The 17380-nt window shown below is 33.2% G+C and overlaps 1 protein-coding gene across 2 annotated transcripts in view; it reads left to right on the forward strand.

The window, feature by feature from the left end:
• Positions 1 to 1195: 1195 nt before the first annotated feature.
• The window catches only part of LOC114325919 (synaptic vesicle glycoprotein 2B), a 103031-nt gene continuing 86846 nt past the window's right edge, over positions 1196 to 17380 (forward strand). The window contains exons 1-2 of one of the 2 annotated variants that reach the window (XM_028274070.2): positions 1196 to 1312; positions 11526 to 11729. In XM_028274070.2, the coding sequence (XP_028129871.1) occupies positions 1267 to 1312; positions 11526 to 11729 (250 nt within the window). In that variant the 5' untranslated portion in view covers positions 1196 to 1266. The remainder of the gene's footprint in view (positions 1313 to 11525; positions 11730 to 17380) is intronic. The other variant, XM_028274071.2, reaches the window with a different exon arrangement.

Here is a 17380-nt window from a genome sequence, read left to right on the forward strand (position 1 = left end):
TCGACTATTCCCTTATTGAAAAACAGAAAAAAAATCGGGAATGAAAATTGCTCATCCTTATGATTGGGCTACTCTCATTAGATGCACAAACAAAAAACGTCCATTTAAGGTCATTGAATTAACTTTAGATGACTTCTACGATTTTGCTGCTTTATTAAGGACAACGTTTGTAAAGAAGCAAAAACATGTTGATGGAGAGTTGTTCAAATTGCAGAAATGTCGTTGGCTGCAATACAGAAAAAAATATGCTACATACAATATTTTATAAGAGTTCTCTGGAAGAGTCAGAAAATTCTAAGGAAATTCATTTTACTAGAAGAGGTCGACAAAGTGCAATAGAACTCAAGAAAAAGTATGATGGGTTAATACCTATCACTCTTGAAAAACAGCAACATCTTCTAGATCTCTTACCGCTTGTACCAGAAGTATACAATTTTTTTTATCAAGAACTGCCAACTACAAGTATGAACGATAAGGACCCAGATTTAGAGGAGTTTGTTTCTGATGACGAATTACTTCATCATAGTTATATTATAATATAAAAACTAAATATTACTGTTATTAAAATGTAAACTTGTATATTTAATATGATTAAAATATCAGTTCAAAAAATCTTAAGTATTTTATTCTCTGATCCAAAGGACTTAAGTCACATCAAACTTTATTATTTTACAATATTTCATATTAATATACTGTTATTAAAATGTAAACTTGTGTATTTAATATAATTAAAATATCTGGTCAAAAAAACTTAGTATTTTATTCTCTGATCCAAAGGACTTCAGATCAAACTTTATTATTTTACAATATTTCATATTAAACTATATTATGTATTGTAAATAAGCTGTTTTTGACCCATATGTGCTGACAAAATATTTAATTAGGATAAAAATAGATTTAGCATGTTTCATCAAATCTTTAAAAATTATTTCTGCAATATACCATTTACTGACTGTCCTTTTACCCTGACGCTAGAGAAATAAAAGTATTAAAAGTAAAGTCGAGTGATATGACTTAACACAGATTTTTTGCTTCCTTTTTGCTTCGAAGATCTATTTACTTAAAAAATATCACTTATTATCTTATTTAAGCGATTAAATACAACAATGCATTCCTTAGCATATTCCTTTGTAAAGAAAAACTAATTTCTGAATAAATATAATTATTTTATATCTATGTAATAGATATGCTTGCGGTAACTTTCATTTCTGTATAGTTAAAATATACAATAGGTTTAACAAGGTGCTTTTAAAGTGTTCTAAAACGATGGAGTTTTGTATGCATTATGAACCAAAACCGTCTGTTAAAAGCAGTAAGTTGCTTTATTTTGATATTATTATTGATATATTATATTATAATATTGATATTGATATACAGATATTATAATATAATATATATTATATTGTCGGTTATGTAATGTCCTGCGACGTTGTCCGATGCCCCAGCATTATCAGTTCCCTCGGTTGTTCCAGTCCTCATCAGATAATCCTCTTCCGTTCATAGACCTCTGTATACCACCAATCTAAGGTTTTTCGGTCTTTCTCTTTTTCGTTTTTCTTTGGGAATCCATCGCATTGCCTTTTTAGAGAGTCTTTCCTCGCTCATCCTTTGAACGTGCCCGTATCGAAATAATTGTTTCTCCTCTATGCAGTCACTAATTGTTTTTGTTACACCCATTATCTCTCTTATTATTTCATTTCGAATCCTCTCCAACTTTGATATTCTATTTGAGCGTTCATCTCCGTAGTTTTCTCTTTTAATGCTCTTTAATCCTTCGCGTTTTAGAACCCTACATTAATGTGCTTTTTATCAACATATTATGAATTGTTTTTTTCGTTGTTTTCCTATTGGTAGGGGAGCAAAGTATGCTAAATGTGCAGTCACTCGAGCGTTATGGGGACCTATTGGGTTGTGAAGAGTAGGTCCTAAAACCAAAAAAAAGTTAAGTAAAGTTTTCCATTTTAGTGGGCACTTGCCATTTTTTAATTTAATTGTCCATTTCCAACAATCGTTTTTTCCGATTATAATGCCATCTGTGCATAATTCGAAAAAATGTTTCGAATAAAAGTTACTTATTTTTTCGTATGAAATCCAAATCTGCAATAAAAAATGGGGGCTCCTATTTAAGATTTTAAAGTAACCCCACACCCCACCCTCGTGGGGGTCGTGTTTGGTACCATTCGATAGATTTTTTCAAAAATATTAAATAAGTGTATTTGACAGTTTTTCGATCTGATATTCATTTCACTAAATATCGCGAGATTCGTATTTAAAATATTAAATTTACCCCCACCCCTCTCCGTGGGAAGTCGTGTTTGGTATCATTCGATAGATTTTTAAAAAATATTGAGCACATATTTTTTAGTTTTTTGATCAGTCATTCATTTCGCGAAATATTCGCTTATTTCTTGTGAAATTTTGGGACTCACCCATTTCCTTACGCCCGGCTCAAATCGTCAGATTTTTGAAATATACACTCTTTTGCATGTACTTAACTTACCTTATCTTAATCTGACAATTTCGAGTTTTTTTAAGGATAGATTTTTTTTTCGGGCCCCCCTTAACGAACTCCCCTGCATTAAGAGCCAATATATGGTAGAGGTACATCTGCAGGCCACCAGGTTTTCCCCATACGATAATCTGACGCGCTCGAGTAACTGCAAAAATCCCCGCTTGGGCTCCCCTACCATATATTTTAACTCCACAATATTCCATTTAACGATTAAATTATTCTTCTGGCTTCATTTAGTCTATTTGTAATGTCATCATCATCTGTTTCTTCTTTGTTAAACAGTACTTCTAAGTAATTATAATTTCCGGATATTTTAATTATTTCATTATTCGCCATGATCAATTCGGTTCTTTCTTCACCAATAAATAAATATTGTATTTTGTCCATATTCATTTGTATGCCCCATTTTCCATATATTTCTTCTTTAGTTTGCGCGCCATATATTCCAAGTCCTCCTTATCATTTGCGCAAATTACTTGGTCGTCTGCGAACTGAAAGTTATATAAACAAGTAGGTACATATCTTCGTCAATAATTTGTATACCCATTTCGTTGCATTTTCTTCTCCATTGCGTCAGCGATTTTACGTAAATGCAAAAACCCTGGCGTAAACCTTTGTTCACCTTGAACATTTCTGATCCATCTTTAGGGCAGATGTCATATTCTTGTATGTATTTTGAACAGCTGTTATAAGTGTGTGATTAGTGTGATTGATATTGGTGCTTTGAAGTACTTCCCATTGTTCACTTATCGGGATATTGCCGTAGGTCTTTATTACACATTAATCTATATCACATTATTCTTCCTCTTCCTTTTCTTGTTCGATCAAATACCTTAGTATCCTTCCGTATAACCTGCTTATTGAATTTTTTACGGAAATACCTCTATAATTATTACATTGAAACTTATTTCCCTTTTTGAATATCGATGTAATATAAGCGATTCGCCATTTTTTAAATACATTTTCTATTCTCAATGAGATTTGACAAATCTATAAATATTTTTTTGTTTTATTTACACTCTAATAATATATTTATTTAGTTGTGGGTTAGATAGCCAAGGGGGACAGGCGGTCGATCTCACGTCGCTTCACTACGAGGTATGTGAGTTCAAACATTGGCCCTGTGAACGAAAACAAAAAAGGCTAACACAGCAGTTTAAAATCCTAATATTAATCTCAGGCTTAGACTGAATTTCGCTTGTGTCTGATCGGTCCATGGGGAGCAGTACGACAAGGAGTAAGGGCTTGCGGCGCGGTGATACTCCTCCACTGATCCCTACGGGAAGGGCGATACTCCGATATATGGAGTAATATTTTTCTAAATTAGAGTAAATTAGTTTCTACCTAAGTAAAAATCTAAGATAAGCAACAAAATTATTATTATATCAGTTTAGTTCTATACTTTGAACATTTTACAATAAAAACGTCGAATTTTTCTACTTCTTCGGGTGTCATATACAGCATTATAAGTGTTTAAATACCGAATTTAGACCGTGAGATATTATACAGAAGTTCAGCCACGATTTTCTAAGTCCTGCCTTTTGCAATACTGGAAGGGTAGACGAAGTACTTGTAATCTGTGGAAACATTCACAAATTTCCTGTGAAATTTTCCTGTAAAAATTAGATTTTCCCAAAAAATAAAAATAGCGTTTTGCCTAGTCTGCCATATCCGTAGAATGACAGGATACTATCGATTTTATGAAGAAAATTTTTTGGGCAGGAGGGTTGCAAACGGGCTAACGGACTATAGAGGGTGTCCAGAAACTCTACCGACAAACGAAGACAGGAGATTCCTCAGATAATTTTAAGACAATTTAACCCAATTCACCTAGTCCGAAAATGCTTCCTAAGGGAACTAGAGCTCTTTGAAGATGGCGTCATGTAATTAGTTTTTCTTAAATACCTCCAGAACGCTTCTATTTAGAAAAACTAAAATTGGTATGCGTATTTACTTTCCAGAGATGAATCGATTCCATTCATTGCGAATTTCTATTACCAGTCATAGGCGTCCGTTTTGGGTAGGGCAACGGATATTTTATCGCCTAACTTTTTTGTCTTTAATTTTTAAGCATTTTTGACTCTGAATTATTAAATTGTAAGGTATCATAATACTAAAAGTCAGTCTTACTTTAAGTCGATAGGATACACCGTTTTCTAGAAAAATTGATTTGAAAATATTTCGTTCTTTGAATTTAAAAAAAAGATTAAAAAAAACTATTTAGAAAGATGCAAACTGGTACATTTATTTATATTCCAGAGATTAATCGATTTCATTAATGGCAAATTTCTAGTACCGGTCATAGGCGTCCGTGTTGGGTAGGTCAACAGTTATTTTATAGCATAACTTTATTGACTTTAATTTTTAAGTATTTTTGACACTAGATTATTCAATTATAAAATATTCGAGTACTAAAAGTTACTCTTGCTTTAAGTTGGTAAAAATATCGTTTTTTAAAATTTTGTTTAACTTTTTTTTTCAAATTCCCAAAACTAAAAACTTTCAAATCGATTTTTCTAGAAAACGATGTATCCTACCGACTTAAAGTAAGAGTAACTTTTATTTTCCTGTCATGGAAACCAAGATCGTCATCATGCTAACCAATTATGCTGAAAGATTGGTTTTGACAACCTTGTCAAAGAATTAATGTGTGTATGTATTTTCATATTAATTAAATTATTTGATTAAGATTTGGTCATTTTTTAAAAACTCGTAGAAAAAATATTGTTCCTAACGCTTGCAGAAAGTCTCTTTTCCGCACTCGACAGCTTGCCGAACTCCCGATTCGCGTCGTTCGGCAAACTTCAGTCGCGTGCGGAAAAGTGTGACTTTCTGCACTTGTTAGGAATAGCTATTTGTATAACAAGGGAGGAAAGTGCTACTTTTCCTCCCGAGAATGAAGTTTACTGCCCGACGCGTAGCGGAGGGTAGTTATCATTCAAGGGAGGAAAAGGCACTTTACTCCCATGTTATACATATGGTTTTTCCACCTTCCTCAAATAACAAGTCATTTTTTCATTTTTACTTAATTTATTTATGTAACTTACCAACAAAATTTATTAGAACTAAAACTAACAAGTAGGTACAATATAACTGTCAACTGTCAAATATAAGTCAAATTATTAATGTAAACATTGTTAAATCAGAATAACAATTTACTGTTTTTTACCATTGTGAAAAATATTTAAATAAACGTTAAAATGTATAGATATTTACGTAATAGAAAATAGATATTGTACAGGGCGTCAATAAGTTATATTTCCTGAATGAAATACCATGACGTCACTTTCACTTTTTCCTCCCCTAGGGAGGAAAATTACGACTTTGCTCCCTACAATCAGGTCCGAAAAAGTATACTTTCGGTAGAGGTAGGTGGAAAAATAACTATTGCGGTTACTCTGCCACGTTGTAAACGGTTTTAGATTAGTGTTTTTTAAGCATACTCGACATGGCATGACTCATAAAATTGTGGTGATATGAATATGTTTGTATAACAACCTGCAATAATTTTTATTTTATTTTATAATTAAAAATTTTATTTTATATACGAAATAACTATGCAACCATCCTGCCTCTTTGTAAATAAATTTATTTTAACATTCTTGAGATATGTGCAAAATGGCATGACTCAGAAAATCGTGTAAATTTCCACGAATTTTCTTACACATTTTTTAACTATGTATTGTAAAAAAGGTGGAACTAAACATCCTGCCATTTTGAATAATGTCTACTTAAATTATTTATTTTAAAATAAAATTTATTTTATGACTCAAAAAATCATGGAATCAGGGTGAAAATTTTCCACAGGATTTTCCAAGGGACAAGTGCAGTAAAACATTAGGAGACGTCATGCCAACACTTTTTTGGTTGATTTTGAAATAATTATGCTTAATTTATTAAGTTGGCAGGATTATGAAAATTTAATTATTTTCATTACATGTTTATATATCTATATACGCCCTTAGTTATTTTGCAACCCTTCTGCACAAAAAAATTTCTTCATAAAATAGATAGTTTCCTGTCATTCTATGGATATGGCAGGACTCACAAATTCATCGCAACTCCCCATTTTATTCCTCATGGAAAATCTAATTTTCACAAAAAAATGTCACAGGAAACCCGTGGATTTTTCCACAAATTGTAAGTACCTTTTCTAACCTTCCAGTATTGCAAAGGGCAGGACTTAGAAAATCGTGGTTGAACTTCTGTTAATATCTCATCGTTTAATTCTCTTTTATGGTCCTAAAATGATCAGAACACCTTTTTCTTTGCGTGCCTAAGTATAGTAGTGGCATTTATAATTACTTATAGTCGGAGAAATAAAGCACTGAACCTCCGAAAAAAAAAAACGATAAGACGGATCTTAATAATTCTTTTTGCATTCGATTCATGAATGCACCAGGAAACTTTGTGGCCCTAAGCCATGATATAATATTGAAAAACTGCATATTACAAAAAATGCATTCTTAAAGTGCATCTCAAACAGACAATAAAAAAATTCAGAACTTGTCAATTATCGGCGGAAATGAGTTCAATTTTGTTACTCGGGAAGTTTTTGGGGTCGCTGAAAACGAATATGATGTCGTAAGTGATCTCCAGAGTACCTGATGCCCAGGGTATCTACTGTTTACTTCGTCTTGTGGAGTTTTCGGCAAAAAAATTATTAAAAATTAGTCAAAAATCATTACTTGTGGGTTTTTTGGTGTCGCTAACGACGAATATGACATCGGAAGTGATCTCCGAAATACCTGGTGCTCAGAGTACCTACTGTTTACCTCGTCTTCTGGAGTTCTCAGCAAATTCATTAAAAAATTAGTCAAAAATCGTTACTCGGGGAGTTTAGGGGTCGCTAACGACGAATATAGCATAGGAAGTGGTGTCCGGAGTACCTGGTGCCCAGGGTACCTACTGTTTACCTCGTCTTGTAGAGTTTTCGGCAAAAAAAATATTAAAAAATTAGTCAAAAATCATTACTTGGGGTTTTTTTGGGGTCGCTAATAACCAATATGACATCGGAAGTGATCTCCGAAATACCTGGTGCTCAGAGTACCTACTGTTTACCTCGTCTTCTGGAGTTCTCAGCAAATTCATTAAAAAATTAGTCAAAAATCGTTACTCGGGGAGTTTAGGGGTCGCTAACGACGAATATAGCAGAGGAAGTGGTGTCCGGAGTACCTGGTGCCCAGGGTACCTACTGTTTACCTCGTCTTGTAGAGTTTTCGGCAAAAAAATTATTAAAAAATTAGTCAAAAATCATTACTTAGGGTTTTTTGGGGTCGCTAATGACCAATATGACATCGGAAGTGATCTCCGAAATACCTAGTGCTCAGAGTACCTACTGTTTACCTCGTCTTCTGGAGTTCTCAGCAAATTCACTAAAAAATTAGTCAAAAATTATTACTCGGGGGGTTTTGGGGTCGCTAATGACGAATATAGCATCGGAAGTAATGTCCGGAGTACCTGATGCCCAGGGTTCCTACTGTTTACCTCGTCTTGTAGAGTTTTCGGCAAAAAAAAAATATTAAAAAATTAGTCAAAAATTATTACCTGGGGGTTTTTTGGAGTCGCTAACGACGAATATGACATCGGAAGTCATCTCCGAAATACCTAGTGCTCAGGGTACCTGCTGCGTTTACCTCGTCTTCTGGAGTTCTCAGAAAATTCATTAAAAAATTAGTCAAAAATCATTACTTATGGGGTTTTGGCGTCGCTGACGACGAATATGACATCGGAAGTGATCTCCGGAATACCTGGTGCCCAGGATACCTAATGTTTACCTCGCCTTGAGGAGTTTTCGGCAAAAAAAAATATTAAAAAATTAATAAAAAATCATTACTAAGGGGTTTTTTGGGGTCGCTAACGACGAATATGACATCGGAAGTGATTTCCAAAATACGTGGTACCCAGGGTACCTCCGGTTTACCTCGTCTTCTAAAGCTTTCAGCAAATTCATTAAAAAATTAGTCAATCATCATCATTCACGGAGTTTTGGGGTCGCTGACGACGAATATGACATCGGAATTGATCTCCGGAATACCTACTGTTTATCTCGTGACTAATGATTTTTGACATTTTTAATGAATTGGCCGAAACTCCAGAAGACGAGGACGAGGTAAACAGTAGGTACCCTGAGCACCAAATACTCTGGAGATCACTTCCGGTGTCATATTCGTCGTCAGATGCCCCAAAACCCCCAGTAATGAATTTTGATTAATTTTTTAATGAATTTGTCCAAAACTGCAGAAAACGAGGTAAATAGTAGGTACTCTGGGTAGCAGGTTCCCCGTAGATCACTCCTGATGTCATATTCGTCGTTAGCGACTCCAAAAATTCCCCGATTAATGATTTTTAACTAATTTTTTAATAAATTTTTTGTCGAGAACTCCTCAAGAAGAGATAAACAGTAGGTACCCTGAGCACCAGGTACTCTGGAGATGACTTCCGATGTTACATTTTTCGTTAGCGACTCCAAAAACCTTTTGACTAATTTTTCAACAAAAACATTTCGTTTATATTCGCAAAAGTGTGTGTGTTATTGCGTTGCCGCTCCTGCAACACACAGATCAGATTTATCGATGGATTCTTATGTAGTTTTTTCTTCTGAATCCAAATCTGAAAACGGCATTTCGATATTTCTAAAAGTTTTCGAGATAATCGACCTCAAAATCTAAAATGTGACGTCACAATCCTTTTATTTTCTGCCGACACACTACACGTCCAGCTGAAATCGTTGCTATTAAGTAGGCTTGTTTCTTTAATTTCGATTTGTTAAGCAAAGCATACATTATTTACATTTGAGTTTGACACTTCGTGAATGTCAAACTAAATTTTAAATTAAGTAGGTATTAATAAAACATCAATGACATTTTTTGATAGAGAATTTAATTATTATATAAAACAAATAAGATGTTCAAAAATAAAATTTGAGTATATTTTAAAAGCAATAATTTATTAACAGCTTTAAAAAGGTTTATACGAGTATACATACGGCCTCCCCTTTATGATAAATGGACTGTTCCATTTGCTATGAAATTAAAATAAAGTCGTTCGCTAAACTCGACACAACTGGCTAGTGATTTTATTAGGTAATTTTTTTGTTTTTCGTGAATTTTGTCAAAATTCGCAAAATTACTAATCACTTTGTAATTATTAACTAATAAGTAACCATATTTTTTGCCAAATTGGCAAAATTATTGGCTAAAATCACTAGCCAGTAGTGTCTGAGATTAGCGAACCGACAGTATATGAAATAATATTGTTTGATATAAAAAACTATGGTCTGATATGTGCAATTACATCCTTCTAACGGAAAAAAAATTGAAGATTTTTCTCAAATTATGGATGCCAACAACATTTTCATTTATAACTCTTTTATTTTTAATTTGACGAAGAAAAGTTGTTCCTCATAAAAAGCTCTACATGTTCTAAGATTTATGATGCAACCATCATATATAAAATTTTATCAATTTTATACGAGGTATATAAAAAATATGGATTTCGATCAAGAGTAAACTACCTTTATAGTTCATAAAATTTAAATTAGAATGATATAATTGTACATTAAAACATAATTATTAATTCTAAACTACTTTTCATAATAGCAATTTTCAATATTATGAATTAAAATACGTAAAGAAACAAAGTTTTCGTTATGATAATTCTCGCATTTTCACCTGGTTTTTTATTGAATTTGTCAAAAACTTCACAAGACGAGTCAAACAGTATGGCACCAGGTACTCCGAAGATCGCTTACGACATAATATTTGTTTTCAGCGAGCCCAAAAACATCCGAGTAACAAAATTGAACTCATTTTCGCCGATAATTGACGAGTTCTGAATTTTTTTTAATGGCTGTTTGAGATGCCCTATATGAATGCATTTTTCATGCAGTTTTTCAATATTATCTCATGGCTAGGGGTCACAAAGTTTCCTGGCGCATTCACGAATCGAATGCAAAAAGAATTATTAAGATCCGTCTTGTCGTTTTCTTTTTTTTCGGAGGTAAGGCTGATTTTAGTGCTTTGTTGCTTCGCCTAACACCAGATATTTGTATTTCTTTGTTATGCTGGGGCCACAGTAATGTCTAATAACGTTAATTAACGCATATTTGCATTACAGAGATGGCTAATAATGCGATAATTACCTGCATTTGACGCTAGTGTGGCCCCAGCATTAGGAATATGTTCTACCTGGTCCGTGGAAGGAGACAAACTAATCGAGATATAATATATAATGCATGACATGAATAATATGTCGAAATTGGAAAAATGTAGATTGGAAAAACAATTGTCGAAAAATTAACATGGGAATAAAAAATTTCATATAAGTACAGAATACAAGAAGTACAAAAACGTCTACAAATGACCTGACCAAACCACTTGACTCTTGGGGCTGGCAACGTTGGGTCTGACTGTTAAAGCGCGGTAGGCTTGTCGCACGACAAAAAGAGTCATTCTGGCAGATAGGCTGACGGATTGGTCGGGTGGTCTTGCTATTCCAACATCCTGATGCTCAGATTAGGCTATAAAATTAAATGATCTATTTATAAACAAATGACGTGTTAACTATCAGAATTTAGGTCTTGGAACTGTATATTTTAAAATGTTGCACTTTTTGTACTCCCAATTATGAAATTAAAAAATACGGCTGATACACATTATGTTGAGGCAAAATGTAAGTAAAATAATAATTTTTGAAATAATAATAAGTTTTGTCAGATAGTTTGGTCGGGTCGTGTGTAGAGTTGACCCCGACAAGAGTGGTCGGGGAATTCTGTCGTGTCAGGAGGTTAGGTCAGTTCGCATGTACACGTTTTTAAGGAACGCACAACACTAAAAAAAATTAAACGAATAACAATCTCTTTTCTCATTATTATTTTGCTTTTTTCTCTTATCATTCATCACTTGTATTTGTCATAACTTAGGTAGCTAATCGTTTAGTTTGTATTTGTTTTGTAATACTTGGTAAATTAAATATTACATGCTTAAGTAATTTTACTTTTCTCTCTTTTTAGTACATGGTCCAACCACATTCGAAGAGGCAATAGAAAAAACTTCTTTTGGAAAATTTAATATTTTGCTTATAATAGCAACAATATGTGGAATATTTGCTCCAATATTTGAAACTACTACGATGTCTTATATTTTTGCACCCGCACAATGTGATTTAAATCTATCCTTACAAGATAAAGGTTATCTTAATTGCATAGCTTTCGCAGGTGAATTAAAACCAACGAACTGTCAATATTGATGGAATGGGCATGAATATGAATCGAATTTAATGCGGCCAGGATGAGATAGCGTAGTCAGGAAAGGAAGGAAGATAAACGTCATCATTCGTAAACAAAAAAAGTGATAGTGGTAGTCAGGGTTGCTAGATTAGGGTATTTTCCCACAATTTTGAAGTAATTTGAAAGCGTCTAGGGAAATTTTTCTAAGCAGAAATGGTAGGGGATTTTGGGGGGGGGGGGGGGGCAATTCATGATAAATTAAATTTGCGAATATACATAGAAATATATATTGTACTCTCATAGAATCGAAGACAATAAGGCCTATGAATTATTTCCAGTGCCCTCTGTTGATAAGTAGTATAATTTTGGTTTACTGTTCTCTACATTTGACTACTAATTTATTAAAATGCGTCACAAATTTAAATTTGGGGGATTTGAGCTTCAATTTGAGGGAATTTCAGTTTCTAAGTGGAGGATTTATAAAATCACATCTGGCAACTCTGGTGGTAGTTTTAGAAAATTTTCCCTGACATTCTCTGTCTGTCTCTCTTGTATGTTGGCCGCAATCTCGCTTTACTGTTTGAATGGGACCGGGTCATTCCATCAGTATTGACAGTTCGTTGATTAAAACACAATTTTAATATATAAAATTATAATTAGAATACACAATTTACATATACGGAGTTCAACATGGATTATGCCGCATTATCACACCTTATTACCATCTATTCCTATCCTGGAAGTCCTCTTCCTTAAAATCTCGACGTTCCATGGCTTTTCTTACATTTTTGGTCTTCCTCTTTTCCTCTTATCTGCGGGTTTCTATACTTAACTAATTTTTTTGGCCAACGCTGCTCATCCCTCTGAAGCACGTGACCAAATCACTTCAAGCTCTTCCGCTCTATTCTGTCCACTGCAGTGTCTTGGGAGTACATTACTCTTCGGATTTCCTCGTTATGCACTCTTTCCTATATCGAAACTCCATCACTTCGGCGCAAGTAGTCCATTTCTACTGCGTTTATTCTTCTTTTGGACTCTGCTGATAACGACCATACCTCACTCCCATACAACAGAACTGACTTCACGAAGGCATTTCCTATTCAAAGTTATGTTTCTTTCCTATTCAAAATCAAATCAAAACAAAATACCTAATATGCTCAAGAAAAAACCCAGTTAATATGATAAGCTTAAATATTGGTGAATATAAATTTGAAAATGTAGAACATTTTAAATATCTTGGAGTCTCAGTTAATGGAACTAATGATAGAAGTATCAAAATTAATGAAAGAATCCAGGCAGGAAACAGAACCTACTGGAAATACAGTAGTTTTCTCAAAGATAAGAAGCTTACTCAGAATACAAAACTGAAAATTTACAAAGCAGCAATTATACCAGTAATCACATATGGTGCTGAAGTAATGTGTCTGACACAGAAAGAGGAGGAAAGATTGAGGATCCTAGAAAGGAAAATAATCCGGAGAATAGCAGGACCACTAAGCTTAGGTAATAATGAATTTAGAAAACTCGTGAACCACGAAGTAAGAGAACTTCTGAAAGGAGAAGACATCGTCAGATTTATCAAGGCACAGAGACTCAGATGGATGGGACATATAGAAAGGAGGAATTCAGAAGCCGTTATCAAAAAAATTTACAAACGGAGACCTGTATCAGGCAGACCACGAGGAAGACCCAAAACTAGATGGGAGAACCAGATAGTGGAGGACCTTAAGAAGATGAGAGTCGGAGAATGGGTAACCGGAAGCAAAAAGAGGAACGAATGGAGGAAAATTGTAGAAGAAGCCAAGTCACACAACCAATTGTAAAACGAAAATGTTAATGTGAATGATTATCTACTTTTCTGCTTTGCTCCATTCTTATTCGAATTTCTGTTTTTCCCAGACTTTTTCTAATTACTATCGCTAACAGGGATAAACTAACCCACCTGCTTTACAGTAGTATCGTCTTTTATTCATATTTCAAAGTTAGCATCGGAGTTCACGACAAGATCAGATCAGATTCGACTTGGAATTTATGTTAACTCGTCTATATGTATATGCAGCATACAATAAAAGGGATTTAACCGTTAATGTCACAATAGTCCAGAAAGCCACTGCGCATCCGCTAGGAAAAATATTCTGATTCGGATTTTTTGCACAATCTTAGTCAAAAAGGACTCCTTTTAACAAATTTGCATGTTGCCAGGACCAAAAGGTGGTCAAAAATTTTTTAAACGTTTTTTTTTTTTGTTTTTTTCCTAAAATTATTTTTTTGCATGGATAAAAGTTTTTTTAGGTTTTTTGGATCATTTCAAACAGAAAAGATCTTGAGTGACTTTTCTCTAAAAATGATAGGTTTTGACATATAAGCGATTAAAAATTGAAAAATTGCGAAATCGGCCATTTTTAACCCTCAAAAACTATGTGAAAAACTGAAAATTTGAATATTGCCAAAGTAGGTATTCTTTAAACATCGATTAATGAAATCCCGAAGAGTGTTTTGCAATACAATATTCAAAACTCCTTTGTTTTTTAATTGCTAATCAAGCGTGCGCGACACTATTTTTCACCGACAGTATGGTGCAAATGAAAGGAATAAATTCGTTATTTTGTAAACCGGCGACTTTAAAGAAAAATCCCGAAACAGGTCGTTTTTTATTTTTAAGTTATGATATTGTGGCATATATGGGATACTAGTGACGTCATCCATCTGGGCGTGATGACGTAATCGATTATTTTTTTAAATGAGAATAGGGGCCGTGTGCTAGCTCATTTGAAAGGTTCTTCAATTCTCTATTCAGTAATATAAACATTTACATAATTCAACGTAGAATGAAGTAAACACTTCTGTTGTATGTAGGTATATTATAAATTTATTAAAAATTTTTTTTAAAATTCATCCACAAGGGAGTGGTTGTACAAAACGTTTTCGGTCAAACTGACCATCCTCAGTGTAAACCTGGAAATAAGTGAACCACTTAGATAGAAATGCAAAAGGGTGAAATTTTGACAGTTAAAAAAAGAAAATGTGGTTACTTACGTCCAGTGTACAAGTAATTGAAACTAGCCACTTGAATAGGTGTAAAACCTCAAAATAACATTATTGCTACATTATGAGCTGTATAGTAATCGACAATAAGTCGATGTATTAAGATTAAAAATGTATCACATGTGGATGTATGTCATCCTTGCTCGGAATTAGCACAAGGTTGTGATCAGGTGAGAGGTTAACAACCAACTGATTAGACAGATTGGTGCCTGAAAATTCATGACAAGATGTCAAAGAAGATAGGTGGATTTCTCAAATGTCAACCGAAAAATTTTTGACAATGTGCATTAATATTTAACTTAATTATTCAATTGTGAATATGCAACTATTAAATTTGTTTGATATGAATTCTAAATTGTAAATAAAGGTTAATAAGCTATAATAATATATTCATTAGTGCACCGTAAACAAAAGCAAAATTCTACTCATATGCTGTGACGTCATAGACTGTTTGTCTACTGTATAGGACTGATAATAATTATATTAATTTGAGCAAAGTTATAATGAATGAATATTATTGAAAATTATATAGAAAATTTTTAAAATTTTTTATCAAAATATGATATTTTAATAGAGTAGCAGCTGTAGAATTGGAAGAAATGCCAATAGGGAATGGTCGGTTGAATTCCCTATTGGCATTTCTTCCAATTCTACAGCTGCTACTCTATTAAAATATCATATTTTGATAAAAAATTTTAAAAATTTTCTATATAATTTTCAATAATATTCATTCATTATAACTTTGCTCAAATTAATATAATTATTATCAGTCCTATACAGTAGACAAACAGTCTATGACGTCACAGCATATGAGTAGAATTTTGCTTTTGTTTACGGTGCACTAATGAATATATTATTATAGCTTATTAACCTTTATTTACAATTTAGAATTCATATCAAACAAATTTAATAGTTGCATATTCACAATTGAATAATTAAGTTAAATATTAATGCACATTGTCAAAAATTTTTCGGTTGACATTTGAGAAATCCACCTATCTTCTTTGACATCTTGTCATGAATTTTCAGGCACCAATCTGTCTAATCAGTTGGTTGTTAACCTCTCACCTGATCACAACCTTGTGCTAATTCCGAGCAAGGATGACATACATCCACATGTGATACATTTTTAATCTTAATACATCGACTTATTGTCGATTACTATACAGCTCATAATGTAGCAATAATGTTATTTTGAGGTTTTACACCTATTCAAGTGGCTAGTTTCAATTACTTGTACACTGGACGTAAGTAACCACATTTTCTTTTTTTAACTGTCAAAATTTCACCCTTTTGCATTTCTATCTAAGTGGTTCACTTATTTCCAGGTTTACACTGAGGATGGTCAGTTTGACCGAAAACGTTTTGTACAACCACTCCCTTGTGGATGAATTTTAAAAAAATTTTTTAATAAATTTATAATATACCTATATACAACAGAAGTGTTTACTTCATTCTACGTTGTCTTAACAAAGGTATACAGCCAACTACAGGGTTTACCCTTTTAAAGTTTTATTTACATAATTGTTTATACAGGGTGTCCAAAAATGTTTTATTAAATTAAATTATTTGACCAAAAAGAAGTAGAAGGACAGCCTGTATAAATAATTATGTAAATGTTTACATTACTGGATAGAGAATTAGAGAACCCTTCAAATGAGCTACCACACGACCCCTATTCTTATTTAAAAAAATCATTACGTCATCACGCCCAGACGGATGACGTCACTAGTATATCATATATGCCACAATGTCATAACTTAAAAATAAAAATCGACTTGTTTCGGGATTTTTCCTTAAAGTCGCCGGTTTACGAAATAACGAATTTATTCCTTTCATTTGCACCATACTGTCGGTGGAAAATAGTGTCGCGCACGCTTGATTAGCAATTAAAAAACAAAGGAGTTTTGAATATTGTATTGCAAAAAACTCTTCGGAATTTCAGCAATCGATGTTTAAAGAATATCTACCTTCCTTGGCAACATTCAAATTTTCAGTTTTTGACATAGTTTTTGAGGGTTAAAAATGGCCGATTTCGCAATTTTTCAATTTTTAATCGCTTATATGTCAAAAACTATCATTTTTAGAGAAAAGTCACTAAAGACCTTTTCTGTTTGGAATGATCCAAAAAACCTAAAAAAAACTTTTTTCCATGCAAACAATTTAATTTTAGGAAAAAAACAAAAAAAAAACGTTTAAAAAATTTTTGACCACTTTTTGGTCCTGGCAACATGCAAATTTGTTAAAAGGAGTCCTTTTTAAGTAAGATTTTGCAAAAAATCCGAATCAGAATATTTTTCCTAGCGGATGCGCAGTGGCTTTCTGGACTACAAAGACAGAATATCAGAATACCTGGTCGAATATTCAATTTATGTACATACATAAATAACATTACAACATGGTTTTTTGCATCACTTCACATAACTTAAATTATCGTACTTACGAGTATATTTTAGGAGTATATAATATAAGTACATGGAATCAATCCAATCAATCTACATATATAGTAACTTACGATCCATGCAGCCTCTGTCCTGTAGTCATTTTTTTTGTCTGTAACAGCTTTTTGATCTGGTTTTCTACAAAATGTGTTT

The sequence above is a fragment of the Diabrotica virgifera genome, chromosome 4 (genome assembly GCF_917563875.1).
Source record: "Diabrotica virgifera virgifera chromosome 4, PGI_DIABVI_V3a".
Classification (NCBI taxonomy): Eukaryota; Metazoa; Arthropoda; class Insecta; order Coleoptera; family Chrysomelidae; genus Diabrotica; species Diabrotica virgifera.